Source organism: Bombus bifarius, unplaced genomic scaffold (genome assembly GCF_011952205.1).
Source record: "Bombus bifarius isolate JDL3187 unplaced genomic scaffold, Bbif_JDL3187 scf7180000008176, whole genome shotgun sequence".
NCBI lineage: Eukaryota > Metazoa > Arthropoda > Insecta > Hymenoptera > Apidae > Bombus > Bombus bifarius.
The window spans coordinates 29,894-51,169 of NW_022884493.1; the positions used below are offsets into that span (position 1 = coordinate 29,894).

The 21,276-nt window shown below is 31.4% G+C and overlaps 6 protein-coding genes across 11 annotated transcripts; 4 read left to right on the forward strand and 2 right to left on the reverse strand.

Annotated features, from left to right (window-relative positions):
• The first annotated feature begins 1,412 nt into the window (after positions 1-1,412).
• LOC117209352 (PR domain zinc finger protein 13) lies at positions 1,413-3,827 on the forward strand. Its single transcript, XM_033451303.1, has 5 exons — positions 1,413-1,424; positions 2,109-2,282; positions 2,380-2,629; positions 2,744-3,410; positions 3,593-3,827. The coding sequence occupies exons 1-5, from the start codon at positions 1,413-1,415 to the stop codon at positions 3,825-3,827; spliced, it is 1,338 nt and encodes a 445-aa protein (XP_033307194.1).
• Positions 3,828-4,978: 1,151 nt separating this feature from the next.
• LOC117209397 (ATP synthase subunit delta, mitochondrial) lies at positions 4,979-6,056 on the forward strand. The gene is made up of 4 exons (XM_033451417.1): positions 4,979-5,085; positions 5,307-5,435; positions 5,518-5,715; positions 5,821-6,056. The coding sequence occupies exons 2-4, from the start codon at positions 5,316-5,318 to the stop codon at positions 5,986-5,988; spliced, it is 486 nt and encodes a 161-aa protein (XP_033307308.1). The 5' UTR covers positions 4,979-5,085; positions 5,307-5,315; the 3' UTR covers positions 5,989-6,056.
• A 300-nt stretch (positions 6,057-6,356) lies between these two features.
• LOC117209392 (zinc finger protein 148-like) lies at positions 6,357-11,373 on the reverse strand. Of its 5 annotated transcripts, none has more exons than XM_033451398.1 (6): positions 11,209-11,373; positions 10,754-10,994; positions 10,026-10,246; positions 9,182-9,464; positions 8,763-8,949; positions 6,357-8,690 (listed from the first exon to the last, which is right to left on the reverse strand). In XM_033451398.1, the coding sequence occupies exons 1-6, from the start codon at positions 11,213-11,215 to the stop codon at positions 7,137-7,139; spliced, it is 2,493 nt and encodes an 830-aa protein (XP_033307289.1). In that variant the 5' UTR covers positions 11,216-11,373; the 3' UTR covers positions 6,357-7,136. The 5 variants fall into 5 exon arrangements, with proteins under 5 accessions (XP_033307289.1, XP_033307288.1, XP_033307291.1 ...); XM_033451397.1 differs by lacking the exon at positions 11,209-11,373 and adding an exon at positions 11,096-11,120; XM_033451400.1 differs by lacking the exons at positions 10,754-10,994; positions 11,209-11,373 and adding an exon at positions 9,691-9,705 and having other exon boundaries at positions 9,182-9,527; positions 10,026-10,152.
• Positions 11,374-11,840: 467 nt separating this feature from the next.
• Positions 11,841-13,561, forward strand: LOC117209396 (pyridoxal kinase). Its single transcript, XM_033451416.1, has 7 exons — positions 11,841-12,118; positions 12,334-12,433; positions 12,554-12,697; positions 12,771-12,891; positions 12,957-13,099; positions 13,184-13,363; positions 13,439-13,561. Exons 1-7 carry the CDS (start codon positions 12,026-12,028, stop codon positions 13,558-13,560), a joined length of 903 nt encoding a protein of 300 aa, XP_033307307.1. The 5' UTR covers positions 11,841-12,025; the 3' UTR covers position 13,561.
• A 277-nt stretch (positions 13,562-13,838) lies between these two features.
• On the reverse strand, positions 13,839-18,537 carry LOC117209390 (DNA-directed RNA polymerase III subunit RPC2). Of its 2 annotated transcripts, none has more exons than XM_033451386.1 (16): positions 18,472-18,537; positions 18,240-18,394; positions 17,989-18,165; positions 17,624-17,915; positions 17,390-17,547; positions 17,216-17,321; positions 16,959-17,144; positions 16,782-16,895; positions 16,504-16,704; positions 16,144-16,421; positions 15,935-16,074; positions 15,276-15,868; positions 14,941-15,187; positions 14,704-14,868; positions 14,499-14,629; positions 13,839-14,416 (listed from the first exon to the last, which is right to left on the reverse strand). In XM_033451386.1, exons 1-16 carry the CDS (start codon positions 18,535-18,537, stop codon positions 14,033-14,035), a joined length of 3,393 nt encoding a protein of 1,130 aa, XP_033307277.1. In that variant the 3' UTR covers positions 13,839-14,032. The 2 variants fall into 2 exon arrangements, with proteins under 2 accessions (XP_033307277.1, XP_033307278.1); XM_033451387.1 differs by having other exon boundaries at positions 14,033-14,416; positions 18,461-18,481.
• A 617-nt stretch (positions 18,538-19,154) lies between these two features.
• Positions 19,155-21,233, forward strand: LOC117209393 (isovaleryl-CoA dehydrogenase, mitochondrial). The gene is made up of 8 exons (XM_033451402.1): positions 19,155-19,343; positions 19,548-19,637; positions 19,711-19,932; positions 19,989-20,316; positions 20,409-20,502; positions 20,580-20,670; positions 20,751-20,919; positions 20,999-21,233. Exons 1-8 carry the CDS (start codon positions 19,203-19,205, stop codon positions 21,130-21,132), a joined length of 1,269 nt encoding a protein of 422 aa, XP_033307293.1. The 5' UTR covers positions 19,155-19,202; the 3' UTR covers positions 21,133-21,233.
• The last annotated feature ends 43 nt before the right edge of the window (positions 21,234-21,276 follow it).

Consider the following 21,276-nt stretch of genomic DNA (forward strand, 5'->3'; position numbering starts at 1 on the left):
AAAATTCAAATTAAATGTTCTTTTAGTCAGCTTTCCTGTAGATACGTTTGTTCGAAATGTAATATACCCATCCTAAATACAGCAATCGGAGAAGGTTTAAGCAGTAATACCGGAAATTTATCACGACGATCGAGTCCTTATCGGAAACTAAATTGCTGTAATAATTCTGAAATGTCTCTCTAGCAGATTTAGATAAGTATCAGTAACCTCGGTCGGTACTAGATATTAATACTAGAGATACCTGTAACTACGTAACTGCAAACGAATCATATCGAAGATCGAAGAGCTCATTAGGCTTCCAAACCGTTTTCCAACTTCTTTAGCTGTCCCAAGTTCAAATTCGAAAAGACAGCAACTCATCAAGAAGAATTACTGTCCGCCGAGAACAGTTTTCGTTAAGTCACGTACACGTATAGACACGTATACGTACGTGTGCGTAGCTTATCAGGTCGACCCGTCTACTACTTTTTCTCGAACTTATTTTTCGTAATTTATTAATTATCGTAGATTGTTTTACAAATCAGATCAATGCAGAGGGTTGTCTTTCGTTGTATCTGTCGTTGTAAGGTTGTATCCCGCCTTTTTCGAAGGAAGAACGATTCCTTATTGCGAAATGCATCGAACTTAAAAGGTGAAAATCTTGTTTGCGTTTCGTTGACAGTATAAGTCTGTATACATATACGTTATAAGCAAAAAGAGTACGTTTGCGAAAAGAAGAGAATCGACCATCGGAGATAAGTCAAAATCCAAATTGCAATAAGTTAGCTCGCAAGGAGAACGTAAAGATCGAAGAACGATTAGGTAAATCCAAGCGATATCGTTCGATCACGATCTACGCACGCGTGCGAGAAGAATGAGCCACTTAATTTCCTAATCAACAGTTGATTCAGATGCACCTTTCGGCAGCATCCCCCATCCTTCACATGGGAGCTATGTTGGTTTGCAGCTGAGCCAAACAATGTCCTTTCACATGAGGCTTTTATAGCCCCATGAAACACTCAGTCAGAGCCGGCTCCTGGTGACGGCTGCATGACCTGTACGTATCACGTGCTCCGTGATCACAACCAAACGCGAACCAAGATCGACGATGATCCAGAAAAAAGGTATATAGTTCAGAAGAGTAGATGTAGGAGATCTAGCGTTGAATATCGATATTTTGACCAACTATAAGTTTATAGTGGTAACCGTGGTGCTGAACTATTGAACACGCATGAATCCTTTGAAACCATGAGAAAATTAAACGATACGGCGATAAATGAAATGTTATGGAAATCGTTTTATCTACGCGGTTGTAGATACAATACTTGCATGTACATTTTTCAACGAAATCTTCAAAAAAATCCTTATACATGTCAGAGATTACGGAGAATGGATCATCCATAGACAATAGCCGATTTTTTGGGTCAAACAATATGGCGCTTATAGTATTTGCAATTAGCTTTGAACAACAAAAAGAACAACCATGAGAATGTTATAATCATCGCTTAACCCTTACTTTGCTCGGTTAAGGATATAATTTTCTCCTTATACCTGTGGTAACAAATTCATTAGACGTGTTAAACGTCTCGAAATTAGTGAAAGTAGGGGCAGTCAATTAGTGGAGTTATTATTCTTAAGTTCTTTTTCCGATAGGCTCCTTTTTAACGTATCGTCAGTTAACAGTTATGTGAAATAATGGAACACGCGAATCTTGCTAAGTATACTTTACGTTTTCTCGAAATCTCTGAAAAGGCCCACGTCGTTCGTTAACGTTAACCACACCCATACCTACGTTTACACTTCTTCCCCTAGTTGGTAAAGCACCAGGATTCGCAAGTCGTAAGCACGTGGGCCGTTTAACCTTGACTAGTTCTTTAAATACAATTACACGTATACTAACAGTGGTATGGGGTGTAACAGTGGTATGGGGTGTAACAGTGGAGGGGAGCGAGTGTCTAACCCCCTGATACTCAATTCGGGGTACGAGCCCACCGAATATTTAAGCCACGTGCGGAATGCAGTTCGAACTTAGTTGACAGATCGACATCGTGTTACCATCATCGAGAAACTTTAATACCAACCAAGGTCAGTGTTCGCCATATCGTTCTTGCATGAGATAAAGTATCTAGTGCAGTGAGGACAATTTGATGATGAACGCTGAAGACTACAAAAAGATCGTTTTATTCCAAAAATATTTAAACAAACCTATCGTCAGAGCTGCGGGGCCCATTGGAAAAGATTCTTCGACGGAGATCATTGATGTGAAAAAACTGTCTCAGAATAGTGCAACGGGAATTCAGTATGTATGTATGAAAAATACAGTTTGTGATATCGAAATAGACTGCCGAAATAGAAAAGTGAATTCGTGTAAATTATTTCAACTGCATGGATGAATTGCAGGTTGAAATTATCGATGCGGAAGGTCGCCTGATTTGCGTAAATAAGCTGGTGACCACTCCTTGCTGGTTAAAAATCATCGAATTTGCAAATGACTGTCAAGCCTGTAACGTGCTCTTAATGACTACAGCCGAAGGTGTAATACTGAAAACGATAAGAGACATAACTCCCGGTGAACCACTGCTGATGTGGTTTACCGAATATATTCTCGCTATGTTGAATATACCATTCTTGTCACCATGTAACATACAAGGTAAAACGTATATCAGCAGATAGGATAGAATAAAAGTAAGAAGCGATGGAATTGCATAAACAGCGAATAAGCATTTTGTAAAATTGTACCTAAAGACGTGTATATTGATTTTAGATCAGACTCACTATATTTGTCACATATGTAACAACTTGTTCGAGTTCCCAAATCCTTTGAAGATACATTTAGCCCTAAAGTGCAATCGACTGGACAGTAGTCATCTCTGGACGTTACTAAGCAAAGAATTCAACTTGTCGCCGAGACCAAGCTTATCTCTCAACCTGTTCCCCAATCCGACTTTCAAATTCGAACTGACCAAATTGCCGCAAGTTCCGCCTGCCAGGGTATCGCCGATCACAATAAAAACCATAGATAATACCGTTCAGCTTGCAAATATCAATCCATCGAAGTGTTCCGATCAACCCTCTCCATCCTCTTCAAATGCGCTATCTTCTAATTCTTCATCCACGCAAATTTCACCAAGCAAACCAGCACCATCGACAAGAGGGCCGTCTATAACGAAAGATACAGTTCATCGACAGTCTGCTTTCCAGCCATACTCAAATCAAGGCAGCATCCTTAAAAAGATCCATCCACTAACAAGGAACGAGACTGTTTTAACGCCCTACAATATGCAAACGACTACCGCACCGATCAGTACCGACGTCCATGCAGCACAAATGGAAACCATAGTCAGCAATCTCGGTAAATCTAAGCATGGACACCTCTGCATTTATTGTGGAAAAGTTTACTCGAGAAAATATGGTTTGAAAATCCACATCAGGTCAGTATACCGTTCAGAGTTTCGTTTTATCTAGTATCTAACTTACGTAGTAAGAGTACTACTTACTCCAAGTTTTCGACTTTCTTCTCAAAGGAATTATTCTCTATTTTCGACGAATTTCTTATCGAAAAGTTCATCACGAAAAATATTCGTGGAAAATTTTGCATTCTTTCTATTCACAGAACCCATACTGGTTACAAACCCTTAAAATGCAAATATTGCCTGCGACCATTCGGAGATCCTAGCAATTTGAATAAACACGTACGGCTACACTCGGAGGGCGAAACACCATACAGGTGTGACTTATGTGGAAAAGTTTTGGTCAGACGGAGAGATCTTGAGAGGCATTTAAAATCGAGACACCAAGAAAACATAGTCGATAGTACGGATACTTCGTCTGATGGTGCTGACGTTTAAATAGAAAAAGAGGAGATATTACACGCCGCAATAGGCTTATAGAACTCTAATCATCTTTGACGCCAGAAACAATTTTCTCATATGTAATTATAAAAGGAATTCCCCATGAACGTCATTTATTTTATAAGTTATCATCGAAGCTGACACACTAATATGAAAGCTGGTTTCCTTATAACAGATTTTATAATCAAAAATTAATTATTTTTTTAATATTCGAAATAGTTGTAAATATTTTATTATGTAAATATTTAATTATAATAAAAAATTTTAATGAATGCAGGATGTTCGATATAAAAAAAGATGTTTAAATACGCATCAAAGGATATGTAACGACACTCGACGAGCAAATACATCATCACTCGATACTAAGTAGTACTAGACGACGACAACGCAGTGGTTAGCGCCTTAACTTACGTTCGGGACTCGGATTCTCAAGTCCCGACGATCGGACTCCGATTTTTCTTCCACGCATTTAAATTAGGAGAAAAACCGGAGTTACCCCAGCAGAAATCTATAGCTAACAGCTGTATTACCACGGACAACACTTTTCAGAAAATATCGTGCATTATGCACGGTAAGAACGAACGAAACAACAAAGTTACAGTCGAGCTTCAACGTGTTTCATTGATTCTGATAATTATTCGTTGTGATACATAAAGCTCTGGTTAAAGTATAAGCCTTTAAGGTAATTTCTTCGATGTTGTTTTTAAATAGCTAACAAGAAATTAGAACCGTATGTAAAATATGTAAAAATCGATCTAGATATAAGATGTATTATACAAATTGAATGTATTACATACATGATACCAGCACCTGCTAACACACATGAAGAATTAATAACGACACAGCATGTACATATATACATACATGCATATGTATATATATGAACATTGTGTGGTTAAATAAATAGTTACAAGTAACTCATGTGTGAAGTTTTTTTCTAAATGCAAAAGTTTTGTTAATTTTGCATGTCAGAGACACAGACTGAATTTCTTGAACACTTTTATTTCAATCAAGTTAATTATTTTCGTTAAGAGAACTTGAATTCGCGCAGCTTTATTTAAATCTAGCAACTGTAGGCAATAAAGAGGACGTTACTGAAACATTTCGATAGTAACGCCATCGTTTGAGCATAATAAAAACCTTGTCATCTGTACTACTTGGTACTATGTATATGTATTAATTGGTTTGGATTTCGTCTGCCTCCTTGCAGTGGCTGATACCAATTTCTACTTACATCTTCGATAACTGCCATAACGTAAGTATTTACAGTATGGAGGATATTTAAATAAATCTAGAAGATGAATGTATTGAACTTGCAGTCAAATTTAATTGCCTTCCATATATGTATCTTGCCTCTTTAACTCGTTTAAATGTAAGAGATGAACAATGCATGTAGATCGAATTGTGATGTAACCAGTTCCAGTTATCATTTTATACAACTTTACATAAAACTTCACGAATAATTTTTTGTTACAGTATATTAAAATGGCTACCATCGCACGCAATTTACGCCCTTATTTAAAATATATTCGTAATCAAAAAAGAACTTACGCCGATGCACCCGTTAGCGATGAAATGAAGTTTACATTGGCTGGGGCTAATCAGGTATAAGTGAACACATGGTTTTTTCATGTACATATTCTGTTAAATTTCAATTTTATGAATTTCTAATGAAATTGTGTTACAGGTATTTTATAATGAAAGTGTGATTAAACAAGTAGATGTACCTTCATTTTCTGGTTCTTTTGGTATTTTACCAAAACATGTTCCTACCTTGGCTGTATTAAAACCAGGCGTAGTCACAGTATACGAGGAAGATGGGACAGTCAAAAAAGTTTTTGTTTCTTCAGGGACAGTCACTATAAATGAAAACAACAGCGTACAGGTATATATTTGATACATTATATTATTTAAATAAGAGCAGCAAACTGTTAAATAGTTTTTAATGTTATTCTACCCTAAAATATTGCAAATTAAAAAATACTGATAGATTTTGGCGGAAGAAGCTCACCCCGTGGAAAATCTTGATGGAACTGCAGCTAGAGAACTTCTTAGTAAAGCTCAGCAACAGCTTTCATCTGCATCGTCGGAACAAGATAAGGCTGAAGCAGCAATTGCGGTTGAAGTTGCAGAAGCTTTAGTACAAGCTGTGCAGTAAACATTGTGCAACTATTGTGTATATATTAAAATATCAAACTGTATAACATTAAATCCTTAGGCAACATATTTTCCATGTTTCTGTCATACTCCTACATGAAAATACAGTAATATTAAAGCTATACAGCTATATTATATATACGCGAGCGCGAGCACGCCTGTGTGTGTATATATATATATATATATATATGTATGCATACATGTAATCAAACTTATTACAGAAAGAAAATAACGGTACGTACTTTTATGTAATAATTTATTACACGTTAGTAAAATTTTATTTAATCAAACAATCTTTTTTCCATAAGACATACTTTAAAGTAAGTTTTGATTTTTTTGTTACATTTAACAAGTACTTTTAATACAACAAAGACTAAAAAATTTCTGTGATTTACTTTGTAAGCAATTCAAAAATTCATATATTTAACAACATTAACATTATTTTCATACTTCGCCACACTTTTTTTTATAATTAATCTCCTTAAGTTGATGAATCACCTCCCTTCTGAGCGTTGTACATTAGAAAACAGTTGATAAACAATAAATATTTTATTTTTTCAACTATTAATATGTTTAGTACATCACACACTCGCATGGTCACAGATAATTTATTTTTTCTAAATACTACATAAATCCATAAATATTGTTGATTCCCAATATTACATGAATTTAAGTATCTTACAACAATCATTATGTATAAGAATTGTATGTACATGGTAATTGCACATTAAAATATGTTATACCCTCGTCTTAATATACAAATATCAAATTTGGCATTTTCGTTTCTTACAATGACATTTTTCTATTTTTTACAGCACACAATGCAATTTTTCCTTTTCTATAAACTATTCAAAACTATTCAACAGCGATGTACATTTAAAAACTTTTAAGTAAAAAATCTACAAATAAATTGACATACTTTAAAAATATATAACATTTACATATTGCATCTATATAACAAAATCTTGAAACATAATACAAATATATACACACAGTCCCATACTCTCGATTGTTCTAGACAAAATTTTTAAACATTGACATTTATAAGAAAAATTAGCTTATATATTACGATAAATAACCGATTCTTATTCAATATTTATGTAAAAATATTTCTTTCGACATGACTAGTTACACACTAAAGTATTTGCCTCATTGGTTTTTTGTTAACTGGCACTTCATTAATGGGGATAACAATTTTTCTCTACAACACGTTATACTGTTAGTACTTTTACAGCAATTACGACTGAATACTTTTTGCAATTGCTGCAATGTTTTTAAACAAATCACAACACAACAAGACCCACAACCACCGGGCTCATTGTCGCAAACACATTCGCTTTGTATACAGGACACTAAATCATCTACTATTTTCGATGAAACGTGCTTTTTAGCCATTTCAGGAATTGTATTGTTTGAGCAATTTTGACAATTTTGTAGATGATCACATTTACAATCAATACATTTGCATATATCTGCTTCGGCTGTAATCTCCTGTAGGATATTTCTACTTTTTTTTATTTTTATTCTATTTTCGCTTTCTTTATCTTTATCGTTCTCTTTACAACATGTGACTTCGGTACATTCGGTATTAATGTTTTCCACGTCTACTAAATTTACATTATTTACTTGTAGTGGATGCAAGTCATTTTCTATCTGTAAAGGATACGGTTCCGGTTCAACTAAGTCGACTAATGAGTGAACCGCTGTTGGAAAAGCGTTCAATTCCGACCAGGACTGCCGCCTTAAAGCAGATGGGGTTGCCAATGCCATGACATCTATCCAGGGAGAAGGTATTTCCTCCTCGGATGCTATGGCTAGTTCAATAGCTTCCGACTGCGTAGTTGTAATAACATTACAATTCAATACATGTTCAACTTCATTAAGAGATCCAGTTCGTAAACTATCATTAATAAATGGTAAATTTCCTATCTCACTATCAAAGAGTTGAGTCTCACTAGAGGAACTAATTATATTTGATACATGACTAGTAACAGAATTTGTGTTGTACAAAGTCGCATTATTGTTTTCAGCAACCGCACTTACATTTGTTTTATTATCATAAACTTTCTTAGCAATAGTATTGTCATTTACATATTGTTGCACATCACTTGTAAAATTCGTTCCTTCTGAGATGTGAACAATAGTATTTTGTAGGCCGTCTTGTATAATTTTTTGCTCCAAATTTAGTGAATTGGACTTATTTGTATTATTTGCCTTGCTATCTTGCACTTTCGTTGAAGGATTAGAACTATATTGTTGATTTTGCTCCCGTTGTAAATTCGAATTATTTACTTCATTGAATATTTTAAATTTGTCATAACTTTCATTATTATTAAAATTATCAATTGTATGCCCGGTAAAATTATCTATGACAATATTTTCCGACGCAAGAACAGTGACATTTGTTGATTTATTTAAATTTTCAGCATCTTTGTTAGTGATGTTATAATCAAGTTCTTTGGTTAGTCTGTTTTGATTTAAGATATCTATCATATCATTTGTAGAAGATGACTGATCATTTGGATTTTCAATAGATAAATAAGTAATACTTTCCTTATTTTGTGTATTGCTAGAAGATAACGGTATAATGGCATAACATGGCACATTTGTATTTCTCGACGTTATTTCATCAACATCGATTTCGGTTTTCAATATCTCACTGTTTCTTTGGTTTCTGTAATCATCTTTATTGACTTCATGTTTCTGTAATAAAGTAACACAATACGATAGAAACATTGAAAACTGCATAGTAACCCTGCAAAATTTGTTATGTACCGTTTCGTCGATATCAGTCGTTCTCTTATGAGTCTTCAAGTGACTCTTTAAACTATGCGGTGTGGTGAAGGATCGTTTGCAATTGCCTACAGTACATACATAAGGTCGTTCTCCCGTATGTGTTCTTCTGTGCGTTTTCAAATGATGTGATGCTGTAAAAGCCTTACCACATCCTTTTTCCCTACATCTAAAAAAATAATGTTTTTATCCATTATACATATTATATGCATATGTAGTCTGCTTTGTGTAATTCACATTTGATATAAGATAGAAGAGATTATACAAATTGAATAGTGCAAAACCAAATCCATAGTTTTAGTGTTTCAGTTGCAATTGTATATTAAAATTTCAGTAATGTGTGTTTATATTCAGCACATAGCTGAAGATGAAAATCAGTTGAAAAGTATCAAAAAACATACTTGTAAGGTCTTTCTTGAGTATGAGTACGTATATGTTTCTTGAGATCACTTAGAGTAGTGAAAAATTTAACACATCCAGTCTCTTCGCAATTAAATGTGTTGCCACTGTGAAGTCTTTGGTGAGCTCTCAGTCTGTAAAGGGTATTGAATGCTTTTTCACAGCCTTTGTGGTTGCATTCAAATGGTTTCACTTTTGTGTGTACTCTAATATGAATCTTAAGGCTGTACGACGTAAGAAATGCCTTGCCACAACTTGGTTCTGCACATTTAAATCGATACTCGCCTGAAAGTTTTGAGAATTCCTTCCACATAAAAAGTTTGCTGGGCTACCTATTGCTTGCAGTATCTGAAAGCCATGCAGGTCGAAGCGTTCCCTTTATACCAGCATTGATGACTTTATAACCAATAGAAAGTATACATGAAAAGTTTGTAAAACATGAGCAGACTTTATACCTTTTTATTCATTAATAACAAGTACCACACCAATTGATAACATTTCATAAGCTTACCTTATTTTCCTCAGACTTAGCAGGCAAAAAGAAGGAAAGACAAATTAATATAAACATTATACTACAAGCATAACATGCAAAGCATATAATAATTTTATTTTATTACACAAATAAGATAAGAACAATTTTAAAGCATTACCATTGATATTTTAAATAATTGAGAAGTATAAAATAAAATTATCATGACATGCTGCTACATATAAAGCACATTAGATATTAATAATATAAAAGATCTTTTTATTCCTTGTTTATACAAACTTAGTAAAAATTAACCTTTTATGAAAAATCTATATTTTATTCATAAATTAAGATATATGCATACATAAAATTTTTACCTTTATGTGTTTTCATATGGGTACGTAGATTACCAACTGTACTATATGTCCTATTACAACCTTCATATTCACAGGTATATCGACCAATATGCTTCTGATTTGCATCTGGAACTATGCTTTGAATTGCAGTAGTTGTATGTGAAGATTTACTTGTTGAAATATCATCTCGGCCAGAATGGATACGCATATAAATTTCATGAGGATTGATTGAATGTATTGACCTATATTAATATATATTTATATACATATATGTCATGCCAACAATTGTATTTACATTATTAATAAAAATACTTTGAATGATAAAATATTAATTGCCACACAGTAATACAAAAGTATACGAAATTATTAAAATAGTAACACAAGTTATTAAATATAAAATACACTTAACTGAAAAAATATATTCTGAACTATAATTGAAAGAAAATGAAATTAATTAAATTTTGTATAATTAAATATATTCATTAAAAACTCCAATAATGTATAAAGGACTTTCGTTCACTGTATAAATACAAAATTTTACACTGAAAAGCAAAAATCTAATTTCAAAATACGTTATATATCTTATATCCTTATAAGGACGTCATACAAAACACTGTTTGCTGTTACAAATTAAGAGGTTAATAATTTATATCTTACTCACTGATTTTCTAATATTTGTATCTAGCTCATATAAAGGAAGTTTGTATTATAAACAAAGTAATAAATATTAAAAGTTTATGTGATCTTACTCGGTAACATTATTATTTGATAGTTTTTCGTCTATAGGAGCATCGTCATCGGAATACTTCTCGTAATCAAATACACCACTTTCTTCATACACTTTCCCAAAACTGGTTAAATCTAAACTATCATCCAGACAATCTTGAAGATCATGTGTCACGAGAATGTTATTAAAGTTCTCTTCGATATCATCGGCATTCCCGATTTCTTGAAATTTTTCGCCTTCCCACGCCGCCATACTTTTCTTAGCTGTACAAACAAATCATGAAATAACATTAAAATAGATGCGTTATTAAAAATACTACAATTTTTTTAAGTTACTCGATCGTTACATTAAATATTTTCTTTACCATCAGCCATATAATATATATTTACTCTAGAAAAATTTACTCTTTCAATAATTATTAAAATGTAATATTTATATGTTATATAAAAATACACTAAGATGTATAAAATACTGTAACTTGCATTGCATTTGATTTTAAATATAATTACTATGGCGATACATATTATAATCTGATTTTGTATCAAATATTTCCTCTCTGATGGAATCGAATCGGTAACGTTGAAATTGACACAAAAATAGTCAGAATGCCATCAGCGCGGTGGGCTCTAAAACTTTTAGAATGTGTAACAGAGAAATACATTGGATGCTAAATCTTATATATTTTATATATTTTACGTATGCTAAAATTACGAGATATTACGTATATTTGCTACATATTACATCTAAAAAAAGATTTGTCACATGAAAACAGCCTCGATGAAAGATTCAATGCACCAATAATAATGAAATACTGAAAGATAGCAAAAAATATTATGTACCTCTGAAGCATTATATAAATATACATGTGTATAATAAAGTATTTAGTGGCACTAAATCATAGTGATATAAAGATAGAGGTAGAGAAAGAGTTGAAAAAGCGATACAGGAATAGAAGAAGAACACTGCATAGAGACTTCTTGCGTCCTTGTCTAATAACACATGCACACTCGTATAGTAAATCTATAAGTATAATACACTGATCAACTGTGCGACGTTAGTGTCATGCCTAATTAGACAAGAATAAAAGACGCCTCTATGTAGCGTTCTCTTTCTGTTCTCATATCACATTCACTTGCACGGTAATACATGACTTGCGTATTCTTTCGCGTATCTTTATATCATCTCTCTGGACTAAAAGGGTGTGGGGTGTAAACAAATTATACCAAAGAAAAAGTATTGAATAGGTAGTTTCATCACGTTCTGTAAATTGTATTTAAATATCAGCTGATCAAGCATGTGTTTTAAAAAAACACCACGAATTCTTTCGATACAAAGTCATGTAGTATCTGGTTACGTTGGTAATAAAAGTGCAGTATTTCCTTTACAGGTAAACAATATGTTCTTTATTATAGAAACCATATTTTTATCACCGTCTTATCACCAATGTTTTATCAGTAAGTTCATTCTTTCGTACTTTAAAAATGATTTTCATGCTTCATTGCATGTTTATTTAATAATTACATGAATAATATTTTTAACAATAAAGTTGCAATCGCTTGGGCACAAAATAAAAAATATAAAATCATAATCTGTTCTATTTAGCTGCTGGGCTTTGAAGTGGATGCAATTAATTCTGTTCAGCTTTCCAATCATACTGGCTACAAGGTCTTCAAAGGCCAAGTATTAAATGACAAAGATTTAGGTAAGATAAAATTTGTTTAAAGAATGTAATCAATAAAAAATAGTTTAAATATTTCTTAAATTTATACTTTAATTACTTTACAGTATACTTTACTAAATTTATACTATAATTACTTTACAGAGGAGTTAATAAATGGTTTAGTACAAAATAATTTAGATAATTATACTCATTTACTTACTGGATATGTTGGTTCTGCTTCATTTTTAAAAAAAATAGCAGAAGTAGTTCGTGTATTAAAACATAAAAATCCAAATCTTATATATGGTAAACAATTTACATAAATAAGTAATATTTGTTAAAAATATTATTTTATTAATCATACACTTCTTAATAAAAGTATGTGATCCTGTTATGGGAGATAATGGAAAAATGTATGTTCCTGAAGCATTGAAAGAAATTTATAGAGAAGAAATAGTACCATTGGCTGATATTGTAGTACCAAATCAATTTGAATTGGAGTAAGTTATAAACATTGATAAATCTAATATAAATTAAATGTATAATATCATTTTAATTATTATAGATTATTAAGTAACATAAAAATCAATACAATGTCCGAATTACAAGATGCTGTAACTGTATTACATAAAATTGGCCCCCAAACAGTAGCTGTCTCATCAACAGAAATTAATGATAAACTAACAGCAATAATTAGTACAAATAAAGGTAATGAAGTAATTAAGATTGACACTTAGACTAAATAAAATTTTTGAAAATACCAAATTCATATAAAATTTATTTTAATTTCAGAGAATAAATTAATAAAAATCAATATTCCAAAAATACCAGCTAGTTTTACAGGTTCTGGAGATCTCTTTGCTGCTCTATTTTTAGCTCACACATATTTGCAAAATGATATGAAAACTGCCATTGAAAAAACTGTAAATTCTTTATACAGTGTCCTACTAAAAACTTATGAATATTCTAAAGGTATTTGTTCTTCATCATTTCCTTATATAAAGATATAAAATAAATGGTAATAACTTTTTTCAAAATTTTTACTAGCATGTCAAGATAAAGAATCCCAACTTGCAAGAAAAATTGAATTAAAATTAATACAAAGCAAGAATTATATTGAAACTCCAGAAATCTGTTTGTTTGCTGAAGTAATTGTATTGACAAATTAAATGGTCAAAACCCATTTGCTAATATATTATACACATATGTAATAAGCTTTCCAGTAGTTAAAATTATAAAATAACTTGTTGATTAAATTTGTTATATATATGTGTATATAAGTTACATATATAGTACACTACAAATGATATGATTTAATTGATTCAAAGAAATCTATGTTTTAATGTCTTCCAGTAAAAAATAATTACCTTATATATTTTTATAAGTAACTTAACGAATAAAAAATACTTTTATCAATATTTCAGCAAAATTAAATTACACACACAGATACTGTGAATATATAGAATGTCCCAGTTAAATGGAATCACCTGAATATCTTAAGCTATTTCAAGGATCACATTTCCACAATAGAACATAATGTAAAGTGACGTAATATTTAATTATTTAGGCAGATATTTAGGCGATCGCATTTAACTGGGTTACCTTGTATTTACATATGAATATCAGTAACCTTGATTCAAACTATTCACAATAATTTTTTAATGTTAAACGAGGTACAATGTTCATAGATTGAAGTTCTTGGAAAAGTAACTTGCAAGCATAGGGCATAGAAATCGTAGAAACACATGAACTAGAACGACAACTGTGACACCAACCACTATATGCCATCAAGCCACATTTGTTACATACATCAACATCAAATGCATCACTGGATATCATGAGTCTTTCTATTAACATCATACTAGCACCATATCCGATTAAACAATCCCGTTCCATTTCACCTAATCTTAAACCACCTTCTTTGGCCCGACCTTCCGTTGGTTGACGCGTTAACACAGCTCTTGGTCCTCGTGCTCGAGCATGCATTTTATCTTGTACCATATGTTTCAATTTTTGATAATATACCTATGTTTTAAGTTATATCCTTATAATAATGTACATGATCAATATTAAATTGAAATTAAAAATTAAGATATCATCGACTTACTGGTCCAGAATAAATATACGCTTGTAATGGTTCTCCTGTAATACCAGAGTAGAAGATATCTTTGCCCAAGTAATTATAACCATGCTTTACCAATTCGTTACAAACATCTTTAACTTTTGAACCTCCAAATGCTAAATGAAAATGAAAATTGTTATAAATTAGTATTTTAAAAAATTATCAAAACAATAATTTCTTATTATTGTACCTGTGCCATAATGAAATTCTCCTTTTATAACACCAGCTTTACCAGCAAGTAATTCTATCAATTTCCCAACTGTCATACGTGAAGGAAAACCATGTGGATTCATTATCATATCAGGACATATACCATAATCATTAAATGGCATATCCTCCTGTTCCACAATTAATCCTGTGTATAAAGGTCGATAGTAATATTAATGTACTTGCAAAATTAAATGATAAAGTATGTGTAAATACATACCAGTTACACCCTTCTGTCCATGTCGACTACTAAATTTGTCACCTATCTCAGGTCGTCGAGTTTGTCGCAATAATAATTTAATTAAAAATGCATCTTCTGCATTACTGGAAATCATAACCTTCTCAACATAAGCAGGAACAGGTCCTTTAAAAACAACTGGGACATCTTTGTATTCTGTTTGCGTTTGAACATTACCAGCATTCACTGGACCTATATTTGCGGCCGGCGATGATTTATTTACCATTACCTACAAAAAGAAAAAATATATGAACTTGCTAATTATGTAAATATATGCAATTCAACTTATTTGTTACTACCAATGTTTAAAACTATACCTTTCTATTTTCCACCATTTCTCCAGGTGCAGCAATTCCATCACTATCGATTATGTCATGTTTCCAAACAGGTTTCTTTGTATTGGAATCAATCAATGGACCCATTATTCGATCGTATGTCTGATTTGCGTATCTTTTTAATGTACATTTTGCATTTCGATATATTAAACATCTACCAAATCCTCTATCAATTGAAGCCTTGTTTAAAATAAGAGCATCTTCAATATCGTAGCCACTATAAGACATAACAGCTACTGTTGCATTTTGACCAGCAGGTAGTTTATCAAAGTTTATTAGTTCTATTGTTCGGGATTTAACCATAGGTGTTTGAGGATAAACTAAATTATACATCAATGTATCGATACGATTACGTTGATTATAACCAATAGTTCCCATTGCTTGCTTTCCCATAGCACATTGATAAGTATTTCTTGGACTTTGATTGTGATGTGGATATGGTACTAGACCAGCACAAACACCAAGTAATGTAAATGGCTCAATTTCTAAATGTGTTGTCTTCTCATTAATGTGTGATTCATTGAATGCAATAGAACTATCATTTTCTTCGTTCACATCCAAATATTCAATTAAACCTAATAATAATGTCATAATATTATTAAAAACATGACAGAATTTTGTTTCTTATATTTTTTACCAACCTTCTTGTAAAAAATCTTCGAAACTTCGTATTCCTTGTTCAAGTAGTTTTATATGTTTTTCTTGTATTAGTGGATTGCCATTCTGTACAATAATGTATGGTCTACATAATCGTCCTCCATCAGAACTAATTTGAATACATCTATGAACATTGTAACAATTATACAAAATTGTAATGTCATATATTATATAAATTTTAGATAAACATTACCTATGCTGGTGCTGTGTATGTATAGAAACGAAACCATTAATTAGACCTTTCCTTCGTAATAATCTAAAAACATTTACTAGTCTCTGATAATTCTTTACTATACCCAGGATATTGCCATTTAAAAATACCATGTAAACTTTTTTATTATTGATTTCTTCTCCACCAAGTATATTAACGTTTTCAACTCCTAAGTTAAAGGCCAATCTAACAATTGGTTCTTCATCAATTTCTGTTGTGATATGTGTCATAAGAGCTAGGTTTTTAACTAAACCACAACCCTATAAAAAGTATTGTATAAATAATTTTATGTATCATAATTAATAATCTCGATTGAAGTATATGTATGGAAATAACACTCACTTCCCCTTCAGGAGTATCACTAGGACAGAGCATTCCCCATTGAGATGGTTGCAAAGATCGGGGACCAGATACTTTCCTGGTTTTTTCAAATTGAGAATTAACACGTGTCATCATACCAAGTGCAGAAATATAAGAAAGTCTAGACAACACTTGCGTAACTCCATGTCGTTCCATTTTAAATCGTTTAATCGTCCAATTACCCTGTTTAATATATTTTTTGTATGTAATCTGATATTAACATACTTTTATCTATATATTGAATTTAGTTATTTACTTACAGATGATATGGCAAAAGCCAATCCATTGGTAATTTGGTCTTGTCTCATATGTTTTACAATATCAAATTGTGCAGCCTTAATTTTTGGTATATTTTTATCAGCTATTTGTTTTAACTGCAAACATTAAATATCATAATTTGAACTATGATCCTTATTTAATATTATCATATATAATACCTCCCAATTAAATCTTTTAAATAAATCTTCAAACATCAAAGACAACAAAGAACCAGCCAGTTCTAATCGTTTATTTCCATAATAATCCCTATCATCTATAAGTTTTCCATCAGATTGTGCTTTCATAACTTTACGAATCATTAAAGCAATGTAGGTTGCCTTCATTTTAAAATTAAAATCTATAACCTGTAACACCAAATATCATAGTAATACCGTTTTAGATATTATATTATGATCATAATTACTAAATTACTAACAGGAACATGCGACAAAATATTGGTTGCCAATATATCCTTCATTTCATCCGTAACACTAGCTTTTATGACTGAATACCTTTTTTGCTTTCTTTTATTGCTAAGAAACCTGAAACAATGCTTGTAATCAGTGTTCATAATATACATTAATACTTCTTATACTTTTTAATGAAATACCTTAATGCTTGATTTTGAGCAAATACATTTAAAACGTGACATTCTTCTAAAGTGGGTGCAAACTTTTTCATAAATTCTTCTTCTGTACCAATAAGTTGCATAATTTCTTGATCACTCACAATCCCCATTGCTTTAAATATTATTGTCACAGGTATATCCTATATACAACAATATATTTATATTCCACTAAACGTTATTCACACAAGTTTTACCACATAACTGCAATGTACGTACATCTTGAAAAATGTTATGTCTCATGTAATATCTTCCAGCTTTTCCTACTATGTTAGTCTTGGTTTTTCTTTCATGAGTGGAACTGTTACAAGATGCTACAATACATCCCTTACTATCTTCCTCTAAAATAATTCTATTTCTAAGCATTTGTTCTTGTATCAAAATTACTTTTTCTTGACCATTCACTATAAAATAACCACCAGGATCATGTGGACATTCATTCATCTTTGACAATTCAAAATGCGATTTACCAGTTAATACACAATTTGAACTTCTTAACATAATAGGCATTCTAGGAAAGTAACAGGTAATTCAGTTCATATTGTTTAATTATTAATAGTTCAAAGATATTTATTAGTTTATACCTGCCAATCAGTAAATTATTTTTTATTATTGGTTGGTGACCTCTTATATATTCAATATCAACTGTAATTGGAGCTGAATAATTTAAATCCCTTAAACGACATTCATGTGGAGTAGTAGAACGTGTTACATTAAAACCTTCCTCAACATCTGGTAGACCTACATGAACGTTCAAATATCTACAAAAGAAAATAATGTAGTAAGTGGTGCAATATAATAGTGTGTAATTAATATGCAAGATAATATTGCTTACTTTACATAAAATAAAGGATCCGCATCACTAAGTACTTTCTCATTTGCTTTTATAATTTTTTTTATCTCCACATTTATGAAGTAGTTAAAAGAATCAATATGTTGCTTAACTAAACCTTTGCCCTTGAGGAAGGCAGGCACAAGTTTCCATTTATCCTATAAAAAAGTAGTTTTATAATTAATTGCTTATAATAAATTTTGTTAAATAAACCACAGTCCAACCTCCATCATACCTGAATATGTTTTACTACTTTATTATATTTTGTTTCCGACTTAATATTAATTTTCATTTCTCCCATCTTTCTGTTTATGAAAAGTATATATTATAGCGTAAGAATTAAAACAACTTGATGGAGAAATAATTTCACCGCTACACTTTCTTAACCTATATTTCATCGAATCATATTCATCTGATTGTTCCGATATTGTAACGTAATAGAAATCTATAAAAATTATTAATTATATGTGGTAAAATAAAATGGGAAAAAAAATGGATTTGTAAACTGTAATATTTTGATATGATGTGGACGTTAGATATGAACCACGTTTAAAGCACACTCAAATTTAACGTAATATAATATGCGCTATTTGTAAGCGCTGTGTGCAAGCCATGTTAGATTCTAAGTATGTACATATTAGTTTATATATAAAATTTATGTTAGTTTTTAGATACATCGTCACAAAATCTATATTAATATTTCATGAAATATTAAAACGGAAATATGATAACAATTTTATTTATGTAAATACATACAAATATATATAATTTTGGGAAGAAAATATCTGATATGTATTTCAATATATTAACTAGTAAATATTTAGTAGTATTGCTAGTAGTAGTAGTACTGATTAAATGTAAAGTAGTAGATGAGAAAATTATCATACATACGTATATATACCGCTAAAGCTGCCTTTCAGTTTTATATATACACAATTCTGAAATCCATAGTAGATTTTTAAAAACATGGAGTTTTATACCAGTAAATTTATGAGACCCCTCTTATGGAAGTTTTTAAAGTCAAATAATAAATTTAATGTGAGATATTCTTCAAAATATTATACTGTAGATGATGATATCTTTGGACTAAACAAAGAACAGAAAGAGGTTAGTAAAATTAAAATAGAATTCGAATTGAGTGATTATACGTGCATACTAACGTTGTTAAAATGATATTTGGAACAAATCATTTTTTAATAATCTACGTTACTCTTATAACCGAAGTCTGATCTTTTCCATTTACATCATTTATTGAATTCAATTAACACAGATACGAGTATTAATAAAGTAAAGCATGCTTGTTTTTTGTAGCTTCGACAATTAATATTTAATTTTGCACAAAAGGAGCTTGCTCCAAAAGCGGCTGAGATCGATAAAAAAAATAATTTCGACGACCTCCGTGTAAGTAAGCGAACATTAAAGGAAGCATGAAATATTGTTTCAGCTATATTAATTATTTAGAAATTATTTCCAGGAATTTTGGAAGAATCTTGGCAAATTAGGTTTATTAGGAATAACAGCAAAATCCGAATACGGTGGTACAGGTGGTACGTATTTAGATAATATTATCGTTATAGAGGAATTGAGCAGGGCATCGGGTGCTATAGGTCTTAGTTATGGCGCTCATTCAAACTTGTGCATTAATCAAATTCACAGAAATGGGACGGAAGAGCAGAAGTACAAATATTTACCAAAGGTAATGTCCGAATTTATATCTAATGTGTAATCTTGTTACGTATATATCTTTTATAGTTATGTAGTGGAGAGCATATCGGGGCACTTGCCATGTCAGAATCGACATCTGGATCTGACGTAATTTCTATGAAATTGCAAGCCGAAAAAAAGGGTGACTACTACATTTTAAACGGTCATAAATTTTGGATCACAAATGGTCCCGATGCTGATACTTTTGTCGTTTATGCGAAAACGGATCCAAATGCGGCTAAACCGCAACACGGTGTTACGGCATTTATCATAGAACGAGGTTTCGAAGGTTTTAGTACTGCTCAAAAGTTAGATAAATTAGGTATGCGAGGTTCCAACACTGGTGAACTTGTATTCGAAGATTGTAAAGTTCCTGGTAATTTACATATAATAAAATAATATAATAATTATATATAATAATAACTTATATGATTTTGTTATATTCTGTTCATAAATGAATAATTACAGTTACAAATATACTCGGGGAAGTAAACAAAGGCGTTTACGTACTATTTAGTGGTCTAGATTTGGAACGACTAACGTTATCGGCGGGGCCTTTAGGGTAAAATCTTTTATTTTAGATTAAGATAATGTATTAAGTTTTATAAAGTTATTATATTTTGATATGTTACATGTTAGACTTATTCAGGCTTGTTGCGATGTGGCATTTGATTACGCACATACGAGGACACAATTTGGAAAACGAATAGCAGAATTTCAAATGATCCAAGTATAAAATTAGTTTTTCTTCTTGTTCACAAGTTCTATACTCGAAATTTCTAAAAGTTCAAATTGACATTAATATTTCAGGAAAAAATAGCAAATATGTATACAAGTTTAAGCGTTTGCAGAAATTATTTGTATTCTGTAGCTAGATCTTGCGATGCAGGATATATAAACCGAAAAGATTGTGCCGCGGTGATACTTTACATAGCCGAGTGTGCTACTAATGCTGCGTTGAACGCAATTCAGATACTTGGTAAATTATTCATAATGTTAATTTCCGATAAAAATGTATTAATTTAAAATGTTTCTTGAAATGCATAGACTTCTTTTAGGTGGAAATGGCTACATAAATGATTATCCGACTGGAAGATTTTTAAGAGACGCCAAATTATATGAAATTGGCGCTGGCACCAGTGAAATTCGTCGAATGGTAATTAGTAGAGCGATTAGTGAAGAATATTCATAGACAAAAATATGACGCTCCTTTGAATCTCTCGAAAGAACTGTACTAAATAATTTGTATAAAATAACGTATATTCTATATTAAATTTGTATATCAGTTTGTAACATTAACATCTATTTGTGTATCATCAATCTATCTACGTCAACA

Bases quoted from the DNA above. Each gene is read 5' to 3' on its own strand.
- LOC117209390 (XM_033451386.1), bottom strand. From the start codon at position 18,537: ATGGGAGAAATGAAAATTAATATTAAGTCGGAAACAAAATATAATAAA. The intron at 17,548-17,623 runs GTACGTACATTG...TGTTGTATATAG, and splicing joins GACATAACATTTTTCAAGAT to GATATACCTGTGACAATAAT. The intron at 17,145-17,215 runs GTTAGTAATTTA...TTGGTGTTACAG, and splicing joins ATATTTTGTCGCATGTTCCT to GTTATAGATTTTAATTTTAA.
- LOC117209393 (XM_033451402.1), top strand. From the start codon at position 19,203: ATGGAGTTTTATACCAGTAAATTTATGAGACCCCTCTTATGGAAGTTT. The intron at 19,344-19,547 runs GTTAGTAAAATT...TGTTTTTTGTAG, and splicing joins TAAACAAAGAACAGAAAGAG to CTTCGACAATTAATATTTAA. The intron at 20,920-20,998 runs GTAAATTATTCA...GACTTCTTTTAG, and splicing joins GAACGCAATTCAGATACTTG to GTGGAAATGGCTACATAAAT.
- LOC117209396 (XM_033451416.1), top strand. From the start codon at position 12,026: ATGTGTTTTAAAAAAACACCACGAATTCTTTCGATACAAAGTCATGTA. The intron at 12,119-12,333 runs GTAAACAATATG...TGTTCTATTTAG, and splicing joins GTGCAGTATTTCCTTTACAG to CTGCTGGGCTTTGAAGTGGA. The intron at 12,892-12,956 runs GTAAGTTATAAA...TAATTATTATAG, and splicing joins CCAAATCAATTTGAATTGGA to ATTATTAAGTAACATAAAAA.
- LOC117209352 (XM_033451303.1), top strand. The intron at 2,283-2,379 runs GTATGTATGAAA...GATGAATTGCAG, and splicing joins GTGCAACGGGAATTCAGTAT to GTTGAAATTATCGATGCGGA. The intron at 2,630-2,743 runs GTAAAACGTATA...TATTGATTTTAG, and splicing joins GTCACCATGTAACATACAAG to ATCAGACTCACTATATTTGT.
- LOC117209397 (XM_033451417.1), top strand. From the start codon at position 5,316: ATGGCTACCATCGCACGCAATTTACGCCCTTATTTAAAATATATTCGT. The intron at 5,436-5,517 runs GTATAAGTGAAC...ATTGTGTTACAG, and splicing joins CATTGGCTGGGGCTAATCAG to GTATTTTATAATGAAAGTGT. The intron at 5,716-5,820 runs GTATATATTTGA...AAATACTGATAG, and splicing joins ATGAAAACAACAGCGTACAG to ATTTTGGCGGAAGAAGCTCA.
- LOC117209392 (XM_033451397.1), bottom strand. The intron at 9,465-10,025 runs GTAAAAATTTTA...CAAAACTTTCAG, and splicing joins CCATATGAAAACACATAAAG to GCGAGTATCGATTTAAATGT. The intron at 8,691-8,762 runs GTACATAACAAA...ACTTTATTACAG, and splicing joins CGACTGATATCGACGAAACG to AAACATGAAGTCAATAAAGA.